Source organism: Perca flavescens, chromosome 15, assembly GCF_004354835.1.
Source record: "Perca flavescens isolate YP-PL-M2 chromosome 15, PFLA_1.0, whole genome shotgun sequence".
Classification (NCBI taxonomy): Eukaryota; Metazoa; Chordata; class Actinopteri; order Perciformes; family Percidae; genus Perca; species Perca flavescens.
Genome location: NC_041345.1, coordinates 8,499,213 through 8,522,167, shown reverse-complemented (window position 1 = coordinate 8,522,167; position 22,955 = coordinate 8,499,213). Strand labels below are relative to the sequence as shown.

General features: G+C 39.2%; 2 protein-coding genes across 4 annotated transcripts; one reads left to right on the top strand and one right to left on the bottom strand.

Annotated features, from left to right (window-relative positions):
- Positions 1-270: 270 nt before the first annotated feature.
- Positions 271-5,107, bottom strand: asphd1 (aspartate beta-hydroxylase domain containing 1). Its single transcript, XM_028599531.1, has 6 exons — positions 4,698-5,107; positions 2,591-3,062; positions 2,145-2,351; positions 1,576-1,783; positions 1,135-1,248; positions 271-899 (listed from the first exon to the last, which is right to left on the bottom strand). Exons 2-6 carry the CDS (start codon positions 3,041-3,043, stop codon positions 790-792), a joined length of 1,092 nt encoding a protein of 363 aa, XP_028455332.1. The 5' UTR covers positions 3,044-3,062; positions 4,698-5,107; the 3' UTR covers positions 271-789.
- sez6l2 (seizure related 6 homolog (mouse)-like 2) lies at positions 4,722-21,884 on the top strand. 3 transcript variants are annotated; one of them, XM_028599530.1, is made up of 20 exons: positions 4,722-4,998; positions 5,727-5,807; positions 6,066-6,194; positions 6,320-6,535; positions 11,135-11,271; positions 12,076-12,268; positions 13,078-13,263; positions 13,360-13,543; positions 14,892-15,055; positions 15,663-15,857; positions 16,684-16,822; positions 17,896-18,092; positions 18,281-18,475; positions 18,804-18,998; positions 19,108-19,299; positions 19,842-19,880; positions 20,350-20,467; positions 20,605-20,716; positions 21,232-21,277; positions 21,367-21,884. In XM_028599530.1, exons 2-19 carry the CDS (start codon positions 5,750-5,752, stop codon positions 21,259-21,261), a joined length of 2,679 nt encoding a protein of 892 aa, XP_028455331.1. In that variant the 5' UTR covers positions 4,722-4,998; positions 5,727-5,749; the 3' UTR covers positions 21,262-21,277; positions 21,367-21,884. The 3 variants fall into 3 exon arrangements, with proteins under 3 accessions (XP_028455331.1, XP_028455329.1, XP_028455330.1); XM_028599528.1 differs by having other exon boundaries at positions 21,232-21,884; XM_028599529.1 differs by lacking the exon at positions 4,722-4,998 and adding an exon at positions 5,151-5,192 and having other exon boundaries at positions 21,232-21,884.
- Positions 21,885-22,955: the final 1,071 nt, after the last annotated feature.

Sequence of the window (22,955 nt, the reverse complement as noted above, 5' to 3'; positions counted from 1 at the left end):
CTATAAAGCTTTGCTCCAAGCATACATAGCAACAAAAGTGTACATACACATGTATCTATTACTCAATACCATACAATAGAGTCAAAACTGATTTATTTGCTATTTATTTATTATCTGGATTCCAGGAAAGACAGAATTGACAACAAACCTGATGTATGCATGTGATGTAAACCACAAGAAAACCACCAAATATATTAATAAATGAAAAATAGATTTACATATAGAAACATACAAGCATACATGGAGGTAATAAGAAGAGAAAGAATAACCACAGTATGTAAAAGTTAATATGATCTTGGCATTCATTTTGGAAAACAAAAATAAATAGAAATTTGCATTTATATACTTTTCATGTTTTCACAGTTTTTTTGTTATCTACCTAAATTTCAAAATAAAGCATCCCAGGCTGACTCGTACACTCGTGCACTTGCATCAGCACAAAACAAAGTCCAGTAATCTGGACAGATAGGTTTCACATGCAAAAATAGCATTCACTAGCATTGTGTCAAGATAGATTTATAATAGGTAACACCATATATTCCTCTTAGGTTAGATCTCATTGTGCTTTCAAGTGATTTAGTTTGTAGTTTGCAGCCAAATTATCTAGCATTTAGCACTGACTAACTTTATCCATAAACCACTTGAAAGCATGGCTAATGGCTTGTGTAATTCTTAGAGCAGATTCACACAGTGATTCTTGACTGGAATGAGATGCATGACCCACAACAAGCAGGGCTAAGGTAAGGCATCCCTGCATGTTGTATATTGGTAGTATTGGCAGGAGCAAATTCAGAAGTCGGGGTTAAACATAAAGTCCAAAGCTTGTCTCTCTGCTGCAGCCACATTTGGATGCCAGAGGTCCACACTCAAAATTACTCGGGGTCCAGAATCTGGAGGCCCTTTAGAAATAGACACAGATACAATTTTAGGTAAAAATGTGGCATTAGGTTCAACTGGTGGGAACAACTCATGAAATGGAGCAAAAACTTAAAAGACCCAAATACACTTAAGTTAATAGTCACTTGCTGCTTGTTTTGTACATGTTTATTAATAAAAATACAACTAAGAATAAAAGTGAGAGTAAAATGAACGTTGGAAGCATTTGTTTTTTAAAACTGTACGTGATTCACCAACCCTTGTGGGAGACAGTGTGGAGGAACGAGTCATCAACCAGGAGGCAGTGTCCTTCTGACCAGCACTGAGGCTCCCCTCCCACCACCAGCTCACACAGGGGTGGAGTCTGCAGACCTACAAAAGTGATGTCTGTTTTTAGATTTGGAAACAAAACATCATGGTTTACCCCAGCTCAGAAGGCCATGCACTCCAGTGCTGTCTGCGTTTAAAATGGAGAGGATTATAGACAGACAGATCCAGATCACAGTACAAAATGGGCTAAGGAGGAAATGAACCTCAACCCTAACCCACAAAGTATCTCATTATGTAATGGTTTAGTATTTTATCAGGTCATTTTTTTTTTTCTTTTTTTTTTTGGAGTAGTCAGTTGAGTCACTGACCGTTTTTATAGATGTGTCTAAAATGCAGATAAACCATGATGAGTGCATTTCTTTTACTCACCAAGGTGACAACGTAGGCGCGTATTGGTGGGTCCATATGAGCTCCCCAACGTTGCTCCGGGTCCCAACAGCCAAAATCCAGCAGATCCCAATGAGTTGCTGCTTATGAACGTACGTAGTGATAGAAGTGTCCGGTAGGTGCAGGGACAGGACCGACAGTTTCCTGCCACAGAGACACCTGCACTGTACAAAGGAAACACTGCCTGGCCCTGAAAGAGACAATGACCTGTAGTTAACATATGACTCGAATGAGACACACTTTAGGATAAAAAAATGTACACTCCTATTAACATCAGAGCCTGTAGGTGGAGTTTTAATGGAGAAAAGGCGGAAAATACTAATCATAAAAAAAGAACTCTGCAACACAAATAGCAGAATATTTAAACAAATGGTGGGATGTTTCATCCATTGTAACAAGAAAAAAAATACCCTGATAGTATTATGTCACCTTTCCCCAGCTTCTTTCCACATTATTTTGCATAACAGATAATAATGATTTTATACATAGGACAGAAGTTTTTTTTGCGCTGTCCCTTTCTCATAGTAGGCCTGAAAGATTTTACTGTGTACCTTTGGTCCCAGACAGGTCCAGCCTAGTTTTGAGTCGATGCCCCTCTGATATACAGCCTTGAATTCAGCCAAGACTACAGAGTAGTTGGCTTCCAGCACCTCAATGTCATGTCGATGAGCATCTCGTGGGAAGAAAGGAACACTTGGGACATCTGGCAAGAAGAAGAGATGAGGCTTCTGTATAGCAGAGTGATCGTTCAGTCTGACCTATGAGACAATGAGAAATAAATGATTCGTTCTTGACAATGTTTCCTTCCTCCACTGTTTACCCTTGAACAAAAGTAGTTATAAATGAGGTGTTAGCATAACTACTCTAACAGAGGATTACAAAACAAATCTTCGAGCACAATGGAATTCTTCGAATACATTATTGAATACATCAGAAACACAAGATTTACTGCCAATAACAAGCACCAGCTTATGGCCTGCATGGAATAAACTTGTACCTGCTCACGGAGGCCCTTATGAATGCGGCCCATGCCCACCCAACTGTAGCGCTTGGCATACTCTTGCAGTGCTGCATACAGTTTCTTGGCTTCAGCAGATGCCTGGGCTGGGAACAAGGCATGACTCAGCACTGGGGTGAGGTAGCCCTGTCCCTGATCCTCATCCTCCTCTGTTTCCATGGAAATAAAGGGAGTAATTTGATCACTTCTTGACAGTTTGGATCGTGCACTAGACTTTGTTCCAGCACAGCTACCGCCACGGGACATCACAGACCGCCTTGAGCCAGACTTAAGCTTTCCAGCGTGTCCATGTCCTGGGATTGGCAGGTCGGAGCCCATCCGATAACAGTGCCACAGAAAGAGTAGCAGTAGAGTCCAGAGAAGGCCACTCAGTGAATGGACACCCAGCTCAACATATGGAGGCAAAGGCAGTGTGTTCATTGACCAGTGCATCCTTTAAATTTGTGAGACACTAAAATAGAAACAGATTGAGAGATTATGGCAATGCATAAATATGTGTGTAATATTGCAAAGTACTATAAAAAAAATATTCACAGACTATTAAGTATTTCAGTAAAATAAAAAAAATATTTTTACTGGCCTTGAAGTAATTCTTTTGGTCACTGTTCACTGGTCACTGGTGATGTTTTTAGTGGGATTTTTTTCTTAGTTTACATAATAAAACAACAGTAGTAATAGGTATTTCCTACAAGCCAAAGACATATTTTGGCTTGTCAAAGTCTTACAGATCATTGTAAGCGGGGAGAGGCTCTGTTTGCCAACACACACAGCCTAAAGGAAATGATTACTGTCCTGGATTTAAACAGCCCACTCATTTATTTTGTTTACTTTAATCCCCTTTAGGGTTACAGGGAACTAAGGCCTATCCCACCATGCAATTGGAAGACATTAGTGAAAAAGTTAAGATTGGTTGCCGGTCCATCATAGAGCCAGTGACCCTTTGGTTAAGTTGCCTCTGACACTGACTTCATGTTGTTATGTAAGTCCTAATCTTGGACCTCTGAGCAAACTAGCTGTGGATGAAGCTAAAGTCATACCAAGGCTTTCATTCTGTTCAACCTTGACTTCTGGTTTCTTCACTTAAATTCATTGTTTTCTTTTGCAACTGTGGGGTCTATAAAGTAAACAGGCTACAGTTTAACCATCCAATAGTTTTCCGTATCAGTCTCAACTTTTGTCTAATTAAGATTCTTGCATTATGAACAAGGTCATTGTAATGGACTGTATAGTGCTCTCTTTCCTATTAGTTGACAAATGTTGTCGTATTTAGATAGATACTTACACTATTGAGTTTTGGGGGAATTACGTGTAATGTAATTTAAGATGATGATAGTGTTAAAATGAGTTAATATAACAAAGATTATCATTATACGGGCAGTAGTGCTATTGTGTATATTGAAATGTAAAGTATCCTCAAGATTTGCACAACACCCATGACTTGGAAAATTATTAGACCAATTGTCACTAGTGCCAAAGTAGACGAAATGTTGCATTTGGGTTGTATTTCTGCTACAACCATGATAAATAAATGGCAATAACAGAGTAGAAGATGTGTGTGTGTGTGTGTGTGTGTGTGTGTGTGTGTTTTCAGACAGACAGACAGAATGAAAAAGAGTATTTTTTCTTCTTTTTTTTAACCACATAAGAAAACATATAGGTCCCCGCACGATTGTGTGCGCGTGCGTGCGGGTTTGTTTTTTAAGTGGGAGGTCTCTTTCCTAATAGGCTTATTCTAACAGATTCGTTTTGTAGTGCAACACATGCTATGATACTGCCTGGAAACACCCATAAGCTACGGCATGGTTACGCACCAAAAAGGTGCTCCGTCGTGGACTTGGCTCGGTTGTTTTTTTGTTTTTGTTTTTTTTTAGTCGCTTCAGCATTCATTTTGTTTTTGCTCTGCACCAGCCCCCACAGCTCAGCTGGCTCATGTTTAATGTCCGCAATCCATATTAGCGCAAACATCCACCTATTACAGGAAACCACGGCACAAAAATGTTCGCCATGCATACCATATGGCACATGCAGGCCTTTAAATGAGCAAACATACACTTGCGTGCCGCATCTCACATCCCTGTCTGATTACCTTGATATACCGTTCAGCGCTGTGTCGGATACACTTCTGCACCGTGCTGGTGGACAGCTCCTCCAGCGCTTACAGACAAAATGTGGATAGCTCCAGCGCGCCGCTGCATTTACCGCGTGCGACCGCTAGGGCGCACCTGAAGGTTCAACACAAATGCCCTCACATCATAGCCGAATGCGTCAACCACACCGTTACCAGCTAGAGGCATCTCACCAGCACAAACCCCGCCGTGTTATCGGGGCCTAAGGCAACAGGATACAGTCCAAGTAGAAGAACACAGGACGCAGCCCGGAAAACAAAGGTAAAGGACAGGCACCTTTCAACGTTGCTAAGATGGTTGTCGGTCTCACAGTGGTGATGACTGATGCCAAAAATCGTCCTCCGCACAAAGAGGGCCGGAGGAGGTGCGAGTGATGCTGCCTCGTATAGCCCGATCATTTTGTCACACACCAGGCTGGCATTTTCACCGAGGAAACGCCTCAAATAACAACGGAGGTGCTTTGTGTCACATTACCATTAACAGGTTGTTAATAGAATGTGGTTTAGAGGGTAACCGCGGTGAGGGTAGGCTGCTTTGGTTTATTTTGGAATAGCGCATTTTCGGGCATGGTTTTGCAGGTTTGGGTGAAATGTAGGGGGGAAGCCTGAATATTTAACCGTACTCTGTGTGCAATGTGTTTACCTGGCTCTTTTTTCTAGACCTGTACAAATAATAATTGAATGGATGTTATCCAGATTGATGGAGCAGAGCTTTTACAGAAGGCTATAGCATCGCAGTGGTCCTCTAATACGAGTCATTGTGGCCTGTGTGATGTAAACATATGCTCTGTACATGAATTGCTAGTGTGTTTTAAATTAGATGACTAATAATTTGCTATTAGTCTAATTAACACTCCAGTCAGCATGCATTATTTGTATGCCTCCTGCAGTAATTATAATAAGCCATTACATTACATTAGAAGATACTCTAGCTGTTCTATTTACATCATTATAGTTTGCTAATCAATCTGCTTTCTTTAACCTTCTCAGGTCATTCAGTTTTATCTAAAGCCATGGGGTTCACACACCTTGCTGTGATGCTTTCTGTCACCATGATCCACCTAGTTTCAGGTAACTGTATGTGACTGTGTGTGTGTGTGTGTGTGTGTGTGTGTGTGTGTGTGTGTGTGTGTGTGTGTGTGTTCCCTACAACACGCAACTTTGTTGTTTCAGCACAAACATGGACTAATGCAGACTTTGTTTATCTCACAAATAGAAAACAAATGTGATATATTCAGTGCATTTGCTTCCCAGGTCCTGCTTATTAGGTTTGTTTTCATATATGATTTTGCAAATAACAAAAGCAGTAATCATTCCTGGCCTTTTCAGGTTTGACCTTTAGGACTACTGAAACTGATACACTACCAACATCAACCCCAGACTCGTACCCTCTGGGTGATCTGATCCATGCTGCTCTACAGAGTAAGGACTACTTAGGAGAGGCTTCAGCAAGCACAGGTACATTAATATAGGTCTTTATGGCTTTTAGGCTTAATGCACCTGAAGTACAATATGGGTGAGTGATGATTGGCACATAAATGGCACAAATGACACACACTGAATTGAACCTTTGGACTCTGCAGGTACTACCACCAACCCGACACAGGCTGTGCCTGGGCTTGGGCAGACCGAATCGACAGCAACAGTCATATCACCGGGCCTGCTCACCACAGCTTTAAGCTCCTCTTCTGCTGCCGGCCAGACAGGATCAAGGAATACCATGTCCCCGCTGCCCATAGAGGAGGAGACAACCACCACTCTGATCACCACGACCACCATAACCACAATGCACATGCCAGGTACCTGCATGCTACCACTTGGCTTTGCCTGAGTCTGTGTTAGTGTATTGATGCCTGTTACCATGGTTGTGATGAAGCGATGTGAAAAAAATGTTTGAGCAAATAATTCCGAATCTCACCCGTGGCTTTGGGGCTGCTCAGATTTGGGTTTAATCAGCAGTGACGACAAATTCCCACGGAATCACTTTCGTTCCCGTCGTGACTTCAGTCACTTTTCTTCTCTGCCTCTTTTGAAGAAAGAGTAACAAGGAGATCTTGACAGACAAGGTAACATGAAACTGTCATAAAATATTGATGATGAAACATTGACAGGTTACTGTACAATGTGAGTTACTGGTAAAGAAAGAGATAAAACAGTGGCATACAAGTAACCAATTGTGACTTGATGCTCATTTTTAAGATTTAAGATTTTAAGCTATGTAGTCAGCATAGCTACTTACTAATAATGTGAAGGGAAATTCTGTAACATATTCAGTATCCAGGATTGATTTTAGATTTTTAGCTCACTAAAAACTAGCTAACATTGGAATATTTCTGTTTGTTACAAATATGAGGTGAGAATGTCTAAAGTACAGACATGTTTGCCTATGCTTATGGCCTTTTTCTGCAGGAATAATGTGCTTGTTCTTTCAGGATTCATGTTTTAAATGTTTGGTGGAACATTAAGAAATGACAGTATACACTAAATGCTGATTAAGATGATGCAGTGCACTCCTTTCCTGTTTAAGGTAGTCAAGTATACCACTTCTTCTCCTCTGTCTCTCCTCCATAAGCTAAAGCGAGACAGCAGATTGGTTTACTAGCCTAAACTTCTGTGAGATGAACGCAGCCAAATGTACAATAGGCTATCAGTAATATGTCTTACATAGACGTGTGCATCTTTGACTTAGATGACGGTGAGGATAGCTAGCACTGAAAATAGATACACATATTGTGTACCCAGAAAATACAGCACATGGAGATCATCCTTTACCATTGTTCTTGAGCATCCTGGATCTATATAGTCAGCTGACTGAACCATGAACCCATTAACTTTACTAAATATGTACTTTCCCCATAGCTCTTTCAGTGAAGTACACCAATGATTTCAGTCCAAGTAAAAATCCTTATCCCTTATTTATAACTTCAGTAAAGTCTATATCAGTCACAAAGGACAAGATGTATAGAGATAAAGAGAAGCAAGTGATTTATAAAAACATTGTGATGCTTTTAAACCAGTAAGATATCAAGCATACAAGGACTTTGACTTTCTGGCAGTTCCTGTTAGTGTCCTTTTCATTCACATTATCACATGAAAAGTGCTGTGTCAAGAACAATATGACAATACAGTCTAAATATATTCTTTGTCTTTTAGTTATTATTACAGCAAATAAATTAAATGTAATCAGTGAGCAAAAAAAACAATGCATTGACTGAATAAATGGCAACCAGGTGAAGCCATACATACTAATATCAGCACTGTTATTGGCCTAATATCATAAGAAGAGAAACATTCATTTGACAAATCTTTCAGTCAATAATTCCATTTTTATTTCCAAGTAGCGATTATGAAATATCTCAAACAGGTTCACCACCAGTCATGGCAAAACAACTCTACCTTAAAGGAATAGTTTGACATTTTGGGAAATAACTAACTAATTCATTGTCTTGCCAAGAGTGTGATGAGAAGATTGATACCATTTTCTTGTCTGGATGGAAATATGAAGCTACAGCCAGTTAGCATAGCTTAGCAAAAGTCTGTAACTAAGCAGCTAGCATTGGCTCTGTCCAAACTAAGGTAATAAAATCCACCTGCACCTCTGCTCACTAATTAACAAGTTGTATCTTTTTTGTTTGATCTGTACAAAAAACTATTTGTAAAAATGTTTGACAGGGGGTTATGTGCTGGTGTTAAAATGTGTTGTACACTTAGGTTTTTGTTAACAGTAATAAAGAAACAAGATAATCTGTTAATTAGTGAGTTTTAGAGGTTGTGGTTTTCAGATTATTTACCTTTGGACGGACCAAGGCTAGCTGTTTCTCAGTGTTTCCAGTTTTTACGCTATACTAAGCTAATGCTAACCGGTGGCTGGCTCCAGCTATATACCGCACAGAAGAGTAGTATCTTATTCTTGGCAAGAAAGCAAATAAGCTTAATTCCCAAACTGTCAAACTATTACTTTTCTGAAAAGAACTTCAACTCTAAAACACACACTGTGTTGTGGACACAACATATTATACATTCACTTTAACTATTGCAGAGAGGTGCTGCATCTAACTAGCCACAATTTCCATTTACTCCTATGTGCATGCTCAGTTAACACTGTCAGCTTAATTACTTATGGCACTTTTTAAAATCTGAATAAATGAAAGGTGTTGAGATGCTTTTCCTTTCCCATCTCTTCCCTTTCACTTTTTTTGTTTCTGTTCATCATCAAATGGACTGTAAAGCCCTTTCCTCTCCAGTTGCCGTTTGTATTGCAAGGGGTGGTCAATAATTTGATTCATCATAGCAGCTGTTTTAGTCATGCGGTCAATAAAATCATTTAATGCGGGGCAATCTGATACACCACAGCTTCACCCAAGGTAGTGCTTACTAGAAATTACTTTTCATTTTTACCCAATTTAATTGGTGTACTGTTACTCACAACTGCTTACTGCCACTTAGTGGTGATAAGCCAGGTTGTTATTATTGGGCTCAGATTGTATTTCCCCGTCCCACAAGCCCAAAGACGAGGCAGAAATGTGCTGCTCCTTGTCTATGTCTGAGATGAAACACAATTAAACTGTAGTTGGTAGTTCATTGGTTAGTGTGACAACAAATATATTGGATTAGTCTCACACAAATAATACGTGGATCCTAACTTTATTGTTTCTCAGATTAGCTGTACCTCCACAATCTTCCCATGAAATAGAAGAAGTAGTATAAGTACCCCCTGTTGTACACATACTCTTCATTTCATTTCATTTTTTATTTATTAAACAGGAAAAGATTAAAAACAATCGGGCCTGACTCAGTGTAAAACGGATTTTCAGCAGGTTCCTGCTCTGCAGAACATAAACACCACATACACAACAAAAACTCCTAGACAGAACAGTAACAAACACACAGACCAGGAGAATGAGCAACAGGGCAAAGCCATAAAGCTGACTTAATGGTCGCAGGTAAACCTCTCCATTAAATAGCGAGCAAATGTTAATTTAAATGATGGTATTGACGTTAAAGTTCTCTGATTGATCAGTGGCTCAGAGTTTTGCTCTATAACATCCAGTATTAAGGGCTGGCCCCCATTACACAGCAGTACCAATATGGAGACATGGCTGTCTTACCAACAATGCACAAATGTCCTGCAGTTGCTAGTTTACAGTACTGGCAGCTTTTACTTTATTGTTATTCAAGCACCAGCCCAAACTACAGTAACGGATGCATTCATTTCCATTTGTTAGAACTTTCATAAAACTGCAAAAGGTTCAGAGCAGGATAAAAGAAATTGTACCCCCCAAAGTATCTTTATGTACATGTTTTCAGCCAGAAGTTGAGATTTTCCTGAAGCTCAGTGAAGTTTCCCTTTATCCATTTGGTATTTTGATGATTTGCACAGTAAGGGGTGTGTTGCTGGCCGTCTAGCAGTACGCAGCTATTTTGGTGTCAAGTATGACTAGGATTTGCTTCTCTTACCACTGACCTACTTAAAAGTGATCAGCAACACAGGTTGTTTGTTTTATGTCACTTACATTGAAGGATGCACACCCAAGTAGACCTTTCAAAAAATCATTTCAGTTTTTATACATCCTCTGCCAAGAAAATGCATTTATGCAAACCAGAAATACAATTTTATTATAGCAATAAAGGCAGCCGAGCAGAGTTGTTATAATGCTTGTCAGCATCAGCCAGACACAATTACTTGCAGGATCAAGATCTTCCCTTCACTTTACTAAATCACTACAGCATCAGCAGGAGGTATTTGTCGCCCATCTGCACTCTCTAATTTGAGGTAATTATTTAAATCCAGCACAAGTACACATGCCTCAATTAATGCAGAACCTTAAATAAATTGTGAGCAACCAGCAGCATTATTGCGCTTCCTATGTGCTTCTGCACACAACTGACAATTTTCTGATAACTAGGAATTCTTCATAACTTCTCGGTTTATGCGTTGTAGATCATCAGGAGTGTAGGAGGCATCTTTGGGAATCAGTGAAACACAGTTCAATAAAAGACATTGTAACTGCTCTCTCATCTTTACATCACTCAATACTCACAGCAGCAATCGATCCCACCAATCCTCATGCGAAAAACATACGGATACTGGGATGCAACAGCATCATGCATCCTCTGCTTCTTTCTGTGTTTGACTGCAGAAATGTTTTTTAATTGGCATTTGTGTGCCATGAAATGTAGCTATTTTTTATTATTATTGTTATTATTATTATATAGCATATTTATATCCTGATATAATATTGATATTATATTATTATAATATTGTGAGTCCTGCTCTTACTATGAAAACCTATATTTGTTTGGTTGCTAAAGCTTTCCTGTATGAAGTGAATTTAAAAAGCATTAGATGTATTTTTCGACACAATTTTACTTCTCCTGCCCTTTCTCTCTTTTCACAGTACAATGCAATGCAACTTTGTCAGCAATGGAGGATGTTCTTGAGTCACCTGATCCTGCATCATCATCCTCATCTTTTTCCCCTCTGGAATGCACCTACAGTATTACTGTGTATGCAGGTTACGGTGTGGAAATTCAGGTAATGTGCGCTATCGCCTATGAATTCATAGTCACTCATCTTTTCAAATATTGAATTATTTTCAAAAACATTTTTAGTCCATTTGAATGTTGTCTTTGAACTGAATATGTAGGTTTCAGTACTTTAACTGTACTCTTATTACTGAGAGGAATATAGAAACTGTACAAAATGAGTCTTCAAATATATTTCTTTAAATAAGGACTAATTAAAACATTTAAACTATTTGCATGAATTTTATGTCAGAGTAGTGAACAATGGTATAGAAACCTAATTATATATTTTATTTCTTGTGATCGCAGATATCTGATAAATTAGATACATATTTTGAAACATACTCAAGCCTGGGCATTACAATTTCAGTAATAAATAGTGGCGGGGTCGGTGGTATATATTGAGAAGGTAAATCATCTATAATTGGCTGCATAGAAAAAAAAACAGCAGTAATCACATGGGAGTCGTTATAATTCTAATTGTAACAATGTTGCAGCAGCAATATATTGTCAATCAGCTACACTGTATTAACTTGTAGTTAATGAGGCCCAAGTGGAATGTTAGTTAATTGTGGCCAAAACATACACAATTCAAAAGATGGCAACATAATGCCTCTCAATTATTAAATTAAATTAGGCCAATTTCACACTTCTATTTATCCTTCTTTTAATTTCTTAATCTTAAAGGTGGATATAGGTATAATAGTAATGTAGAGTTGGATAAGGCTGTAGATGTGTGTCTGTGACTCTGTTATATATAAAGGACAGCTGCCAGAACAGGTTGCATGTTATTACTTCCTTTTTTTCCCTCTAGGTGAGGAAGGTTAACCTTTCTAAGAAGGAGTCTCTGACAATCATGGGCTATGGAGGTTTGGGACCAGAGCTCCTAGCCAACGAGACCCTGATGAGAGAAGGTCAGGTGATTCGCAGTACAACCAATCAGGTGTACATACACTATCGCAGTCTCCGACAGTCCAACCACGGTGTGTTCAGCCTCCACTATCAAGGTAAATTAATGCTTCAGGTTTCATAAAATAACTAGAAATGGCAGGTGTTAAAATCCCTACTTTGGATCTATTATATTGGTGAACAGTAAGAAAATGTTACTGATTTATATAGTCCTCTTTGCATAAAGAAATTTTAATGTGGCTGGAATGAAAACCTTCATACCTGCATATTTAAAAGCGTGCAAGCATGGTAAATGTTCCAATGGTCATAGTCAAGAAACGGAATGCACACTGATAGGATAGGAACTGATTTAAAGATTTTAGGTTTGATTCCAACCTATATACACCTGTCCAATCAAATAAAGGAACAACAAAAATAGATCAACATCCAAATGATATTTGCCTAAAATATGGAGGGAAAGCTGAATGGTCAGAGATAGTGACACATGAAAAGTGTGAATGAGAAGATGTCTGTGAAGGTTCTCAGTCAGTTTGGTATAAGTTTATGTTGTCATGTTGTCATCTCAGGTTAAACCGTGGGTGGTTACTGTAGTCTGCAATTTTCCTGGCTATGCTTTCATACTCCCGTACCATTCTGAGGGTGTTCATAGCAAAATGCTTAGCAAGATGCCTGTGAAGGTTTTCAGTCACGAAGTGAATGGTGAATGAGAAGAGTTTTGACAGCATGGTAAAGTGTAGATGAAAGAGGTGCTAGAAATGTATGATCCGCGGGCACAGACATTCACCAGTAGAATAATATATTGAAAATGTGAGAGAAAAGAACCTTTTTGAACATTGAACCTCAACTTTTTAATCTTCCACTTTACATAATAAATTGAATTTCCTTCCTGTTTCATCAACACCAACAGCCTTTCTGATGTCCTGCCCGTTCCCTCTGTCTCCTGAGGGTGGCGGAGTGACAGTGACAGATATCCATCCTGGAGGTCAGGCCCACTTCCACTGTGATCCAGGTTTCCAGGTTCGCGGCCATGAGGTTGCTACCTGTGTCAACACAACACAACCACACTGGAGCACTCCTGAGCCACAATGTGTCGGTCAGTAAACCCATTTAGATGCAGTACTGGCTAGTGTTTGTGATTGTTAAGGTGGTGGATTTTGGAAAATAATATGTGGGATATTATTTTCTTTAGCTGTGTCTTGTGGAGGGTGGATTCGTAATGCAACAGTTGGCCGAATACTGTCTCCACCCCCTCCATCTGTCAGCAACCACAGTAATGGAAACAACCTGAGCTGCCACTGGTTAATAGAAGCCAAAGAGGGACACAGACTCCACCTACACTTTGAGAGGATCGCGCTGGATGAAGATGATGATAAGTACGTTTGTCTTTCCACTACTTTGTGTATCACAAAATCTGTTTGTTTTTGTGCAGCATCTCCTTCCTTTCCTTCCTTTTCTTTATTTGTCATTTTAATGACAAGTTGCTGATTTATTAAAGGAACACGCCGACTTATTGGGAATTTAGCTTATTCACCGTAACCCCCAGAGTAAGATAAGTCGATACATACCCTTCTCATCTCCGTGCGTGCTGTAACGCTGTCTGACGGTTCCAGCATTAGCTTAGCCCGGTACAGATCCTGGAGGTAACTGGTTCCATCTAGCCTACTGCTCCAAATTTTGACAAAAGTGACAAAATAACGCCAACATGTTCCTATTTCCATGTTGTGATTTGTAGAGTCACAGCGTGTACAAAAAACCACGTAACATGAGACACAGCCATCTTCTAACAGTAAACAAACCGGGAACTTTATTCTCAGACAGGCTTGCTGCGAGCATATCACTCCGCCAAAGTACTATATTCTTCCGCCTGAGAATATAGTTCCCGGTTTGTTTACGGTTAGAAGATGGCTGTGTCTCATGTTACGTTGTTTTTTGTACACGTTGTAACTATACAAATCACAACATTTAAATAGGAACATGTTGGTGTTATTTTGTCACTTATTCGGAGCAGTAGGATTACTGGAACCATTCACCTGCAGGATCTGTGATGGGCTGATGCCGCTGGAGCCGTCAGACAGCATTACAGCACGCAGAGAGATGAGAAGGGTATGTATCGACTTGTCTAACTCTGGGGGTTACGGTGAATAAGCTAAATTCCCAATAAGTCGGCGTGTTCCTTTAAAGCAAACTAATCCAATTCAAAATATCATATCCCTAAAGCTACCGGATTTATGCTAGACAGACAATAGTAAAAACTGTATTACCTATATGTTTCTTTCCGTGAAAGTTCTGGCTAATACATTGCCTATAATGCCAAAAAAGTGTTTTTTTGCCTAAACCTTCCCCATGTATGCTCGGTAGACTGTCATTTACATTTCTTTTCTCACACATCATTATTTAATGATAGGCAAACATTATAGATAACTACCAACTGGTTATCTCATATGTAAACATGGAAAATAAACCCTTACAACTAATTTCTAATTGAATGAAAACCTTGATTTAAGCATTACAAAAGAAAAGAAAAATTTAGATTTCACAAATGTATAGAAATATAGCTACAGTATCCTTGACCAAAGCTAAATGTTTTCTATTCTACACCAGTGTCCTATATGTTACACCAGACATGTGGATGTTAATTGCACTTAATCTGCTATCCATGCACATTAATGCAATACTCATTCAGACGCTAATCATAACATGTCCTTGGTTTGTTCCTCTCAGGTTAATTGTGCGCGGTGGAAACAGTTCCCTGTCTCCACCACTCTTTGACTCAGACCTGGATGATGTCCCAGAACGTGGGTTGCTGAGTGAGAGCGCCACACTGTACCTGGAGCTCACAGCTGATTCTTCGTCCATCCCTCTGCTTCTGGCACTGCGATATGAGGGTGAGCAGAGACACTTTTCTTTTCCACACTCAGCAAAATACAAAGTCAGTGTCTTGCTGCACATCATAAGCTTGTTAATGTATCATATTTAATACAATGGGTCAGTATTCTGCCAAAAAAAAAGTTAGATATGATTCATTACAGCATTTCCAGAATCCACCAATTACAAGAATTCGAAAGCCTCAGTGTCACTTGTCAAAAAAAAACTTTTGGAATGTAGACCTTTCTCTTGATAAGTTATAGATAATTTATTTAGGTAATTCATATATTATATATAATATCTAAAGTGGGAATGGGCCAAATGTCTAGAAAACCAAGACTTTCTTCTCATTAATTTGTTGTTGTGTTTAATTGGGCCATAATGAGCCACATAAGTGCTTACAGTCTCCCTTCAGTGGGATTTATTTTAGACTTTGGAGATGCTCACTGCTTAAGCTTTTAGTGCCTTACACCTGGGCTTTTTCTAGCCAAGAGGGTTTGAGATTCTGGGTCATCCCAAATGAAAAGTGACACTGCTCCCTCCTGAATTAAATGGGCATGGTTGCATAATTTTGTCGAACATAACATTAAGGGAACTGGGAAATACTTTTTCTCTGTCTTTTTTTAGCTTTCGATGATGAACACTGCTGGGAGCCCTACATGCCCCATGGAAATTTCAGCAGCAGTGACATCACATATCAGCTGGGCACCACTGTTACCTTCACCTGCGCCCCAGGCTTTGTCATGGAGCAAGGTTCGGGCACGATTGAGTGTGTCGACCCCAGCAATCCCCACTGGAATGACAGCGAGCCTGTGTGCAAAGGTAAGATTTGGGATTATTTTGAATGAGTGAATTAATTTATTTTCATATCTTTAATCGGAATTACAAATGTTCTTATTCCTTTCCCTTTATCTGTTGTTTCTGGGCTTAATTTTCTTGATTTAACTAACTCTAATCCACATTTCAAAAACCCACTGAGCTTTGTAAGTTTTTGCATAGAGTGAGAAAGTCATTTGATTCATTAATATTCCAATTGTACTGTGTTGAGATGGGTGCCTGAAGCGTCAAGATGTTTGTAGCTTGACGACTACAGCCACGCTGACTCTGTCATCTGCTCAACTGCTGGCATGCTGTGAATAGTGAGAGCAACAGAGAGACTGTGGCAGATATAAAACTGGCAGAGACATTGCACAGGGTCAGGGACTGGCTGAAAACACAGGTGCTGTAGTTTCACCAAAGCCAAAGACATTCTGAAAGCCATATGCTGTGTGGTATTTCAGCTTTTTGGTGTGTACACAGTAATGTACTGGGAGGTGTTTGGTGGGATATTGGTTACTTTAGCGCTCTGCACGGCAAAGAGGTCGGAGTTTTCATGATGGTCGAGAGCATCCATTTACGAAGGAGGGCTGCCTCTCTCTGAGTGGAAACTGTTCGACTGCTTAAAAAATGAGGCATCAGAAATCTTTATCATCTCTCCTCGATCGTTTTACTGTATCTTATTTTCTCTCCCTCCATTTATAATTCATTTCTCTCCAGTTGCTTTTCTTTTTCCAGTTACTGCTGTTTTTTCATCAAACCTTTCATCATTCTCTCTGTCTTCCAGTCCACGTCCTCACTGCACTTTCTCTCCTCTCTTCTGCTCTGAAAGCTCTGTGCGGAGGGGAGTTGACCGAGCCGTCGGGTACCATCCTGTCTCCTGATTGGCCCCAGAGCTACTCCAAGGGGCTAGACTGTGTATGGCAGATCCATGGCAACGAGGAGAAACGCATTGAACTGGATGTCCAAATGTGAGTATTGCTTTAATTTAAGTTGTGGGCAATTAAAAAGTAACCAACCTTGTTGGTTTTTTTGTGTTTGTATGTATCAACAAATTGAATAATTGCATGTCTTACTTACGTCACAAATAAATTAGCAAAATCACAGTAGTAACATAAGCCCTTCACTTCATAGATGTTTCTTCTAATTTTCTAATTTGCTAAATTGAAATTCTCACTGTGCCCAAGAGGTGCCATAGCAGGACAGTTATTACGTACATGTACTGTAATAATGACCTGGATACCATTTGAGCCTTAGCCCCAACCTTGTATTTCACACACTGAATCAAACCATTGGAAAGATAAATCTAGGTAGTCAATCGGACTGATTTTGACTCATATAGTACATGTTTTAATACCACAGTATACAACATGTTGTATTATTTGTCATGCTATCCACAGTCAAAAAGATATCTTACAGATTTTGCACCCAAATACTACAATCATTGTCTTTAAAATGGGATAGTTTCAGCAAGGTGTATGCTCTAGGCATAAGCAGTATTAGCAAGTTTAATGTGTTTAGTTTAATGTGTAGAATAATCTCCTCGTACTGCCAAACAATAATATCTTATATGCCAAGGGTTTGCCGTACAATATATATGAAGTCAAGAAAAACTTTGGTAGGATATGGTAGAACAGGAAATGTGCTGTAATGTATTCCCATTAGAGTAATTGCAAAAATCCTGGTGTCAAATTCAACTCGTGCGTGCACCACAAAATATACACACTTTCAACTTTCAACAAATGTTATTCTGTTTTATTTAACTCTAATAGCACATTTACATTGTGATACATGTGTATTTACAGATTGTACATAGATTATACTGAATAGCCTTTGTACATATGTGAATTGTACCTAAAAGAGAAAGGAAGATAACATGTTGCAGCTTTATATAATCTTCTGCCTCTCCTGCCTTTCCTCTCTGTACTGTTTACTGGCTAATAAAACGTGTCAGGTGGGTGGACTGCTCATCTTATAAAAAAAAGAATCTCTCCGAAGTAAAACCAAATTACTCTTTTTTCATTCTTGTCTTTCCTTTTTAAAGTCTAAATATCCGCCACACTGATGTGCTGACCGTTTTTGACGGACGTGATCTAATGTCCCATGTGATTGGACAATACCTGGGGTCCAAAGAGCGTTTCCAGGTTGTGTCTGGGGGGTCAGAAGTCACCATTCAGTTTCAGAGCGATCCAGATGATTCCAGTTTCATCCTGAGTCAAGGATTCCTCATTCATTACCGTGGTAAGTGCCCTCCTTAAGTAACTGGTTTAATGGCTAAGTGTAAAAATCTTGAACCTACACATTTTAACATTGAAAATATCCAGTAAGCCTGTGTAAACGTCTTTCAGGTGAAGTCTGCCACCACTGAAGAAGAGATCATGAACAACCTATTTTAATTCATTTCGTTGCTGTCTGTCTGTGTTGAGCAGAGGTTGAGCCAAACGACACCTGCCCCACTCTCCCTCAAATTGACTTTGGCTGGATCAGCTCGTCCCACTCCTCCCCTGTGAGAGGCAGTGTGCTGACCTATCAGTGCCAACCAGGATATGACATCAGTGGCTCTGACATCATCACCTGCCAATGGGACCTCTCCTGGAGCAGCAGCCCACCTACATGTGTCAAAGGTGAGACAAGTAGGGGGACGTACGTTAAAGATCTTCAGAAGGACTGGGATCTGTATGTAATAACTAAGAAAGACAAATTTCCACTAAGGTGGACAATAAAGTCTACTCTAATCTAAATGTGACCGTTGTATGTGACGGGAAGATTAGATGAAATAGATGTAAAAGTTTCTAAAAGTTTTAGACAACCGCATCCAGGTTTTTTAACTTGTGTCAATAACATTCAATGCAGTCATGGTGCTGTTTCTCCTCTGTTCTTTGTACTGAGCTATATTTGATGAAGTCCAATGGCAGGATCAAGTTAAATGCCGTCCCACTGTGTCCCCCACAGTCCAGCAGTGTCCTGACCCAGGAGAGGTGGTAAACGGAGCGCGCTCAGTGCGCCCCGAGGCAGGTTTTGCAGTTGGAACAGTCGTTCGTTTCTCTTGTAACCAGGGTTATCAACTGGAAGGTCCAAGCCAAATCTCCTGCCACGGACGAGACACTGGCACCCCCAAATGGAGCGACCGCAGCCCAAAGTGTGTCTGTAAGTCCTTTTCCTGCCCTCAGCTGGGTGTCTGTTTATGATGCTTATTGCTGTCAAGTTTGAAAATGAACCGCAACATTAACTGTGTCTTTATGTGTGCTCTGAACAGTGAAATATGACCCGTGCCCAAACCCTGGTGTCCCTGACAATGGTTACCAAACCTTGTACAAGCATAGCTACCAGGCAGGAGAAACTCTGCGTTTCTTCTGTTATGAGGGCTACGAGCTCATCGGCGAGGTTATTATCAGCTGTGTTCCCGGCCATCCCTCTCAGTGGAACAGCCCACCGCCCTTTTGCAAAGGTAAAGGTTATCATTGTCACCGGACTTCCTTTTCAATCGAGGAACAGAACAGGACAACGGCTTGACACATCTTATTCACTGTGTCCACATTTGAATTAATGAGGTTAAGTTTTTAAGATTCGGTGTCTTTATCAATGTTTTGTTTCAACTTTTGTTGATTTTGAAGGTATTAGGTTCTTGCCTGCCATTATTTTAGTAACAGAACATAGACCTTAGGCGTGTGCAAAAAGATCGATTCACATTCGTATCGCGATTCAAGCTCTACCAATTCAAAATCGATTCATAGAATTCCAAAAATCGATTCATAGAATTCCAAAAATCAATTCATATTTTTTTATAATTTGTATGTCTACTGCAGTCACATGGGAAAAGTAACTACATTTACATACTGTGAATCGTTTTTTTATATCGAGAATCGTTTTTTGAATCGAAAATCGATTTTGAATCGAATCTTGAGAATATGGTAATGCATTCCCAACGGTGCAGATATAATATTCAATCATGTCTTATACTTCTCTTTCTCTTTTCTTTATTTCAAACAGTGGCATATGAGGAGCTTTTGGATGATCACAAATTAGAAGGTGTTTTTTCTTCTACTATTTGTGATGTGTATGAAGTCAAATAGGTCCTTTAGACATAATATTAAAGGCGATTTGAATTCCATACTTTGGCAACATTTAGTGGTGGTATTAAGAACAATTCTGTGTTTTATTTAAATTTTTGTACACTTGGGAGATACAACAGCTTTTACAACTAGCATTTTAATGTACTTTACTAAATGTAAAGTGCAATTAATGCCGGCAAAGTCATAAAAAAGTTACGTTAGGACAGTTATCAGATTAGTTGTTAGTTTTCAGACAGTTTAGATTTAGCAAATTAAATTAAGGTGCTAATACTAAGACGTAGAGTTTCTCCAGATTTAGCAGCCTCTTTTTAGTGTGTTTGACATTTTTAGATTAATAACTAAATCAAGAGTACATTGTGAGCAGAAAAACATCACAGCTAATGAATAAAGCTTTTTTTTGTGATCACTCTTTGACTATTTCCCAGTGTCCCAGTCATTCGAGCCGTCCCATCAGATCCTGAGTGAGAACATTGCTTTGGCAATAATCCTGCCAATCATCCTGGTCATCCTCCTGATTGGAGGAATTTACATGTACTATACAAAGTGAGTAGTGGCATTGAATTCTTGTTTGATTTGTAACACTGCTTTTGCTTTTCTTCACCTCAGTTCACAATAATATAAAAAAAAACTGTAGCCTTTATTCATGTGCTTATATGTTATTTTATTTTCCTCACTTACAGCATCTGCAGACTAGAATGGAAGCCGCTCTTCTGGAAGTCTCTCTCTCACACACACTCCTACAGTCCCATTACAGTCGAGTCCGACTTCAACAACCCGCTGTATGAGGCAGGGGTAAGTACAAGGCTGATACTTTAAAGGTGTTCTAGGCGATGTAACGCGTTTTTTAGGCTAGAAATTTGTTTTTGTCACATACAGCAAACATCTCCTCATCATCCGCTAGCTGCCTGTCCCCTGAACACGCTGTTAAAAAAACGCGGTCTCTGTAGACAGCCCAGGCTCCACAAACGGCAACAAAAACAAACTGCGCCAACCTGCACCACCAAACATAACAAACAGTGTTCCAGCCAATAACCGACAAGAAGGATTTGGGGTTGGGGGGTTAGTGCGTGGAAGGGAGGGGACGGGATGAGGAGGAGGGAGGGGCGAGCTAGCCTCCGTATTGTTTGACAATATTTCGAATTTCAACAATAAGTGACATCACCCAACATTGCTTAGAGCACCTTTAAACTTTTCCTGCTTTTTATATTTGTTTTAACAGAGACTTTAGACTGTTTTATATGTATTTGTTTATAAACTAAAAGTCTTAAATGATTTTTTTACGGAACGATTTCTTACTTTGCCCACAGGATACGCGGGAGTATGAAGTATCCATTTAAAGGAGAAAATGTCTTGGTGAGAATTGAAAACCACCGAACGATTCAATTCTTTTGTATTATAAGGCCTCACTCCCCTTTTAATATTCATTTCTAATTATCTTTCAGTTTTACCATCCCTGTATCTCTGGTTTATGAATTTGTGGAAGTGCTTTACTTTGATCTGTTGCACTGATATGGTGGTCTGCCAAACGTGGGTCCTACTTCACGGTCCAACTTTCTGTATCACTTGGACTGGTGCCTTATGATGGGTAAGAAATTGTTAACAAAGAAGAAGAAAAAACAGTTTGGGAGGCATAAGAACAGGAGAGGTACAAAAGGGTGAAGGGAAATGGATTTATTTATTAAGTTAAATTATTATGAGGCCAAAACATTAGAGAACTTGGCAATACTTTATTTGTAACTATCAAAAGTTACAGTCATGAGCATACGCATACACACACTGAATGTTTTTCTTTCATTGTGAGTGGCTCATGTTACATTTTTAAGTGTAACAGTAAAAGGGAAGAATACTTTACTTTCAATCATGGCAAAAAGTTTGAGATCAACTGAGTCATTTTCTCTCCTTCTCACTGTCTTTCTCTCTCTCTCTCTCTCTCTCTCTCTGTGTGTGTAACACAAATACACAAATTGAATGTAAATATCTGACTTAATATTGATTGAGGTTGGTATATATATTAAATTATATATATAAGCCTAATATATACACTTATACATGGTGGCTGGGGGTTATATATTTTCATTATATATGTAATGAAAATTCTGTGCCAAAATATAATGTTGAATAATTTATTGTCCCTAAGTGTTTCATCTGTTGTTGCAATACTGTTTACAAAAGCAGTTTATTTTATTCTTCGCTGTTTCTGGAGTGCATAGTCACCCAGTGTCATGACTTATAAGGAAAAGGTGAGGACATGAATGTCATTATGCTTAAAGCATGCACTGATTGTAAATTATATTGCTTCTGCTCAATCTTGCCATTATCATTATAGTTATTGACAGTTATCATTGTTATCAGATTTGATGTTGTATGCACTATGTTGATGAAAAATTACAAACTTGGCTGCTTGCTGTGATGCATTATGTATTTATTTACAACTGATTGTTTGAACAGTGAATGTAGTCTCATTTACTGTGCCAAATGAAGGATCCAGGAGACTGTATCTTTGTAGATTTAATTATTCTCTTATCATCAGTAGCATTTCTTTGCTTCATATATGAATACACTCTTTTGAAGGCAGTAAACTGGAAATAAAGTCTCTGTTGAATGGTGTAAAACTTGTAGAAATCAGCTTTTATTTTTCCAAATAGTGCTATATCTACATTTTGCATTCAAAAACATGCATCATATTGATACATAAGTCATCCACTGAAAAAAATATCACAATGGGAAAATTATGCTATATGTTTTAGAGATAATTTTGAACTTTTATGGCTTAGGTTTCACCCACTGACCACTTCAATATTTTGATTCAGAAATGAAAATGTATCTTAAAGTTGTCATGATAATATGTGTGTATCATTATTCTACCTTGATTGCTTTAGTTTGGTCACTTTATTTTGGAAGTATTCACCGGCCGTGTAAGCATGGCATTAACAAACCTGGTAGAGCGTGCGCCCATATATAGAGGTCTACTCCTCGACGCAGCGGCTGCAGGTTTGACTCCGACCTGCGGCCTTTTGCTACAGGTCATTCC

What these genes read in the sequence shown, in the direction of transcription:
- asphd1 (XM_028599531.1), bottom strand. Translation starts at nt 3,043, where the DNA reads ATGCACTGGTCAATGAACACACTGCCTTTGCCTCCATATGTTGAGCTG. An exon ending in ATAAGGGCCTCCGTGAGCAG is followed by an intron (nt 2,352 to 2,590) that starts GTACAAGTTTAT and finishes ATTGTCTCATAG; the next exon opens with GTCAGACTGAACGATCACTC. An exon ending in GGACCTGTCTGGGACCAAAG is followed by an intron (nt 1,784 to 2,144) that starts GTACACAGTAAA and finishes TGTCTCTTTCAG; the next exon opens with GGCCAGGCAGTGTTTCCTTT.
- sez6l2 (XM_028599530.1), top strand. Translation starts at nt 5,750, where the DNA reads ATGGGGTTCACACACCTTGCTGTGATGCTTTCTGTCACCATGATCCAC. An exon ending in CATGATCCACCTAGTTTCAG is followed by an intron (nt 5,808 to 6,065) that starts GTAACTGTATGT and finishes TGGCCTTTTCAG; the next exon opens with GTTTGACCTTTAGGACTACT. An exon ending in GTTCAGCCTCCACTATCAAG is followed by an intron (nt 12,269 to 13,077) that starts GTAAATTAATGC and finishes CAACACCAACAG; the next exon opens with CCTTTCTGATGTCCTGCCCG.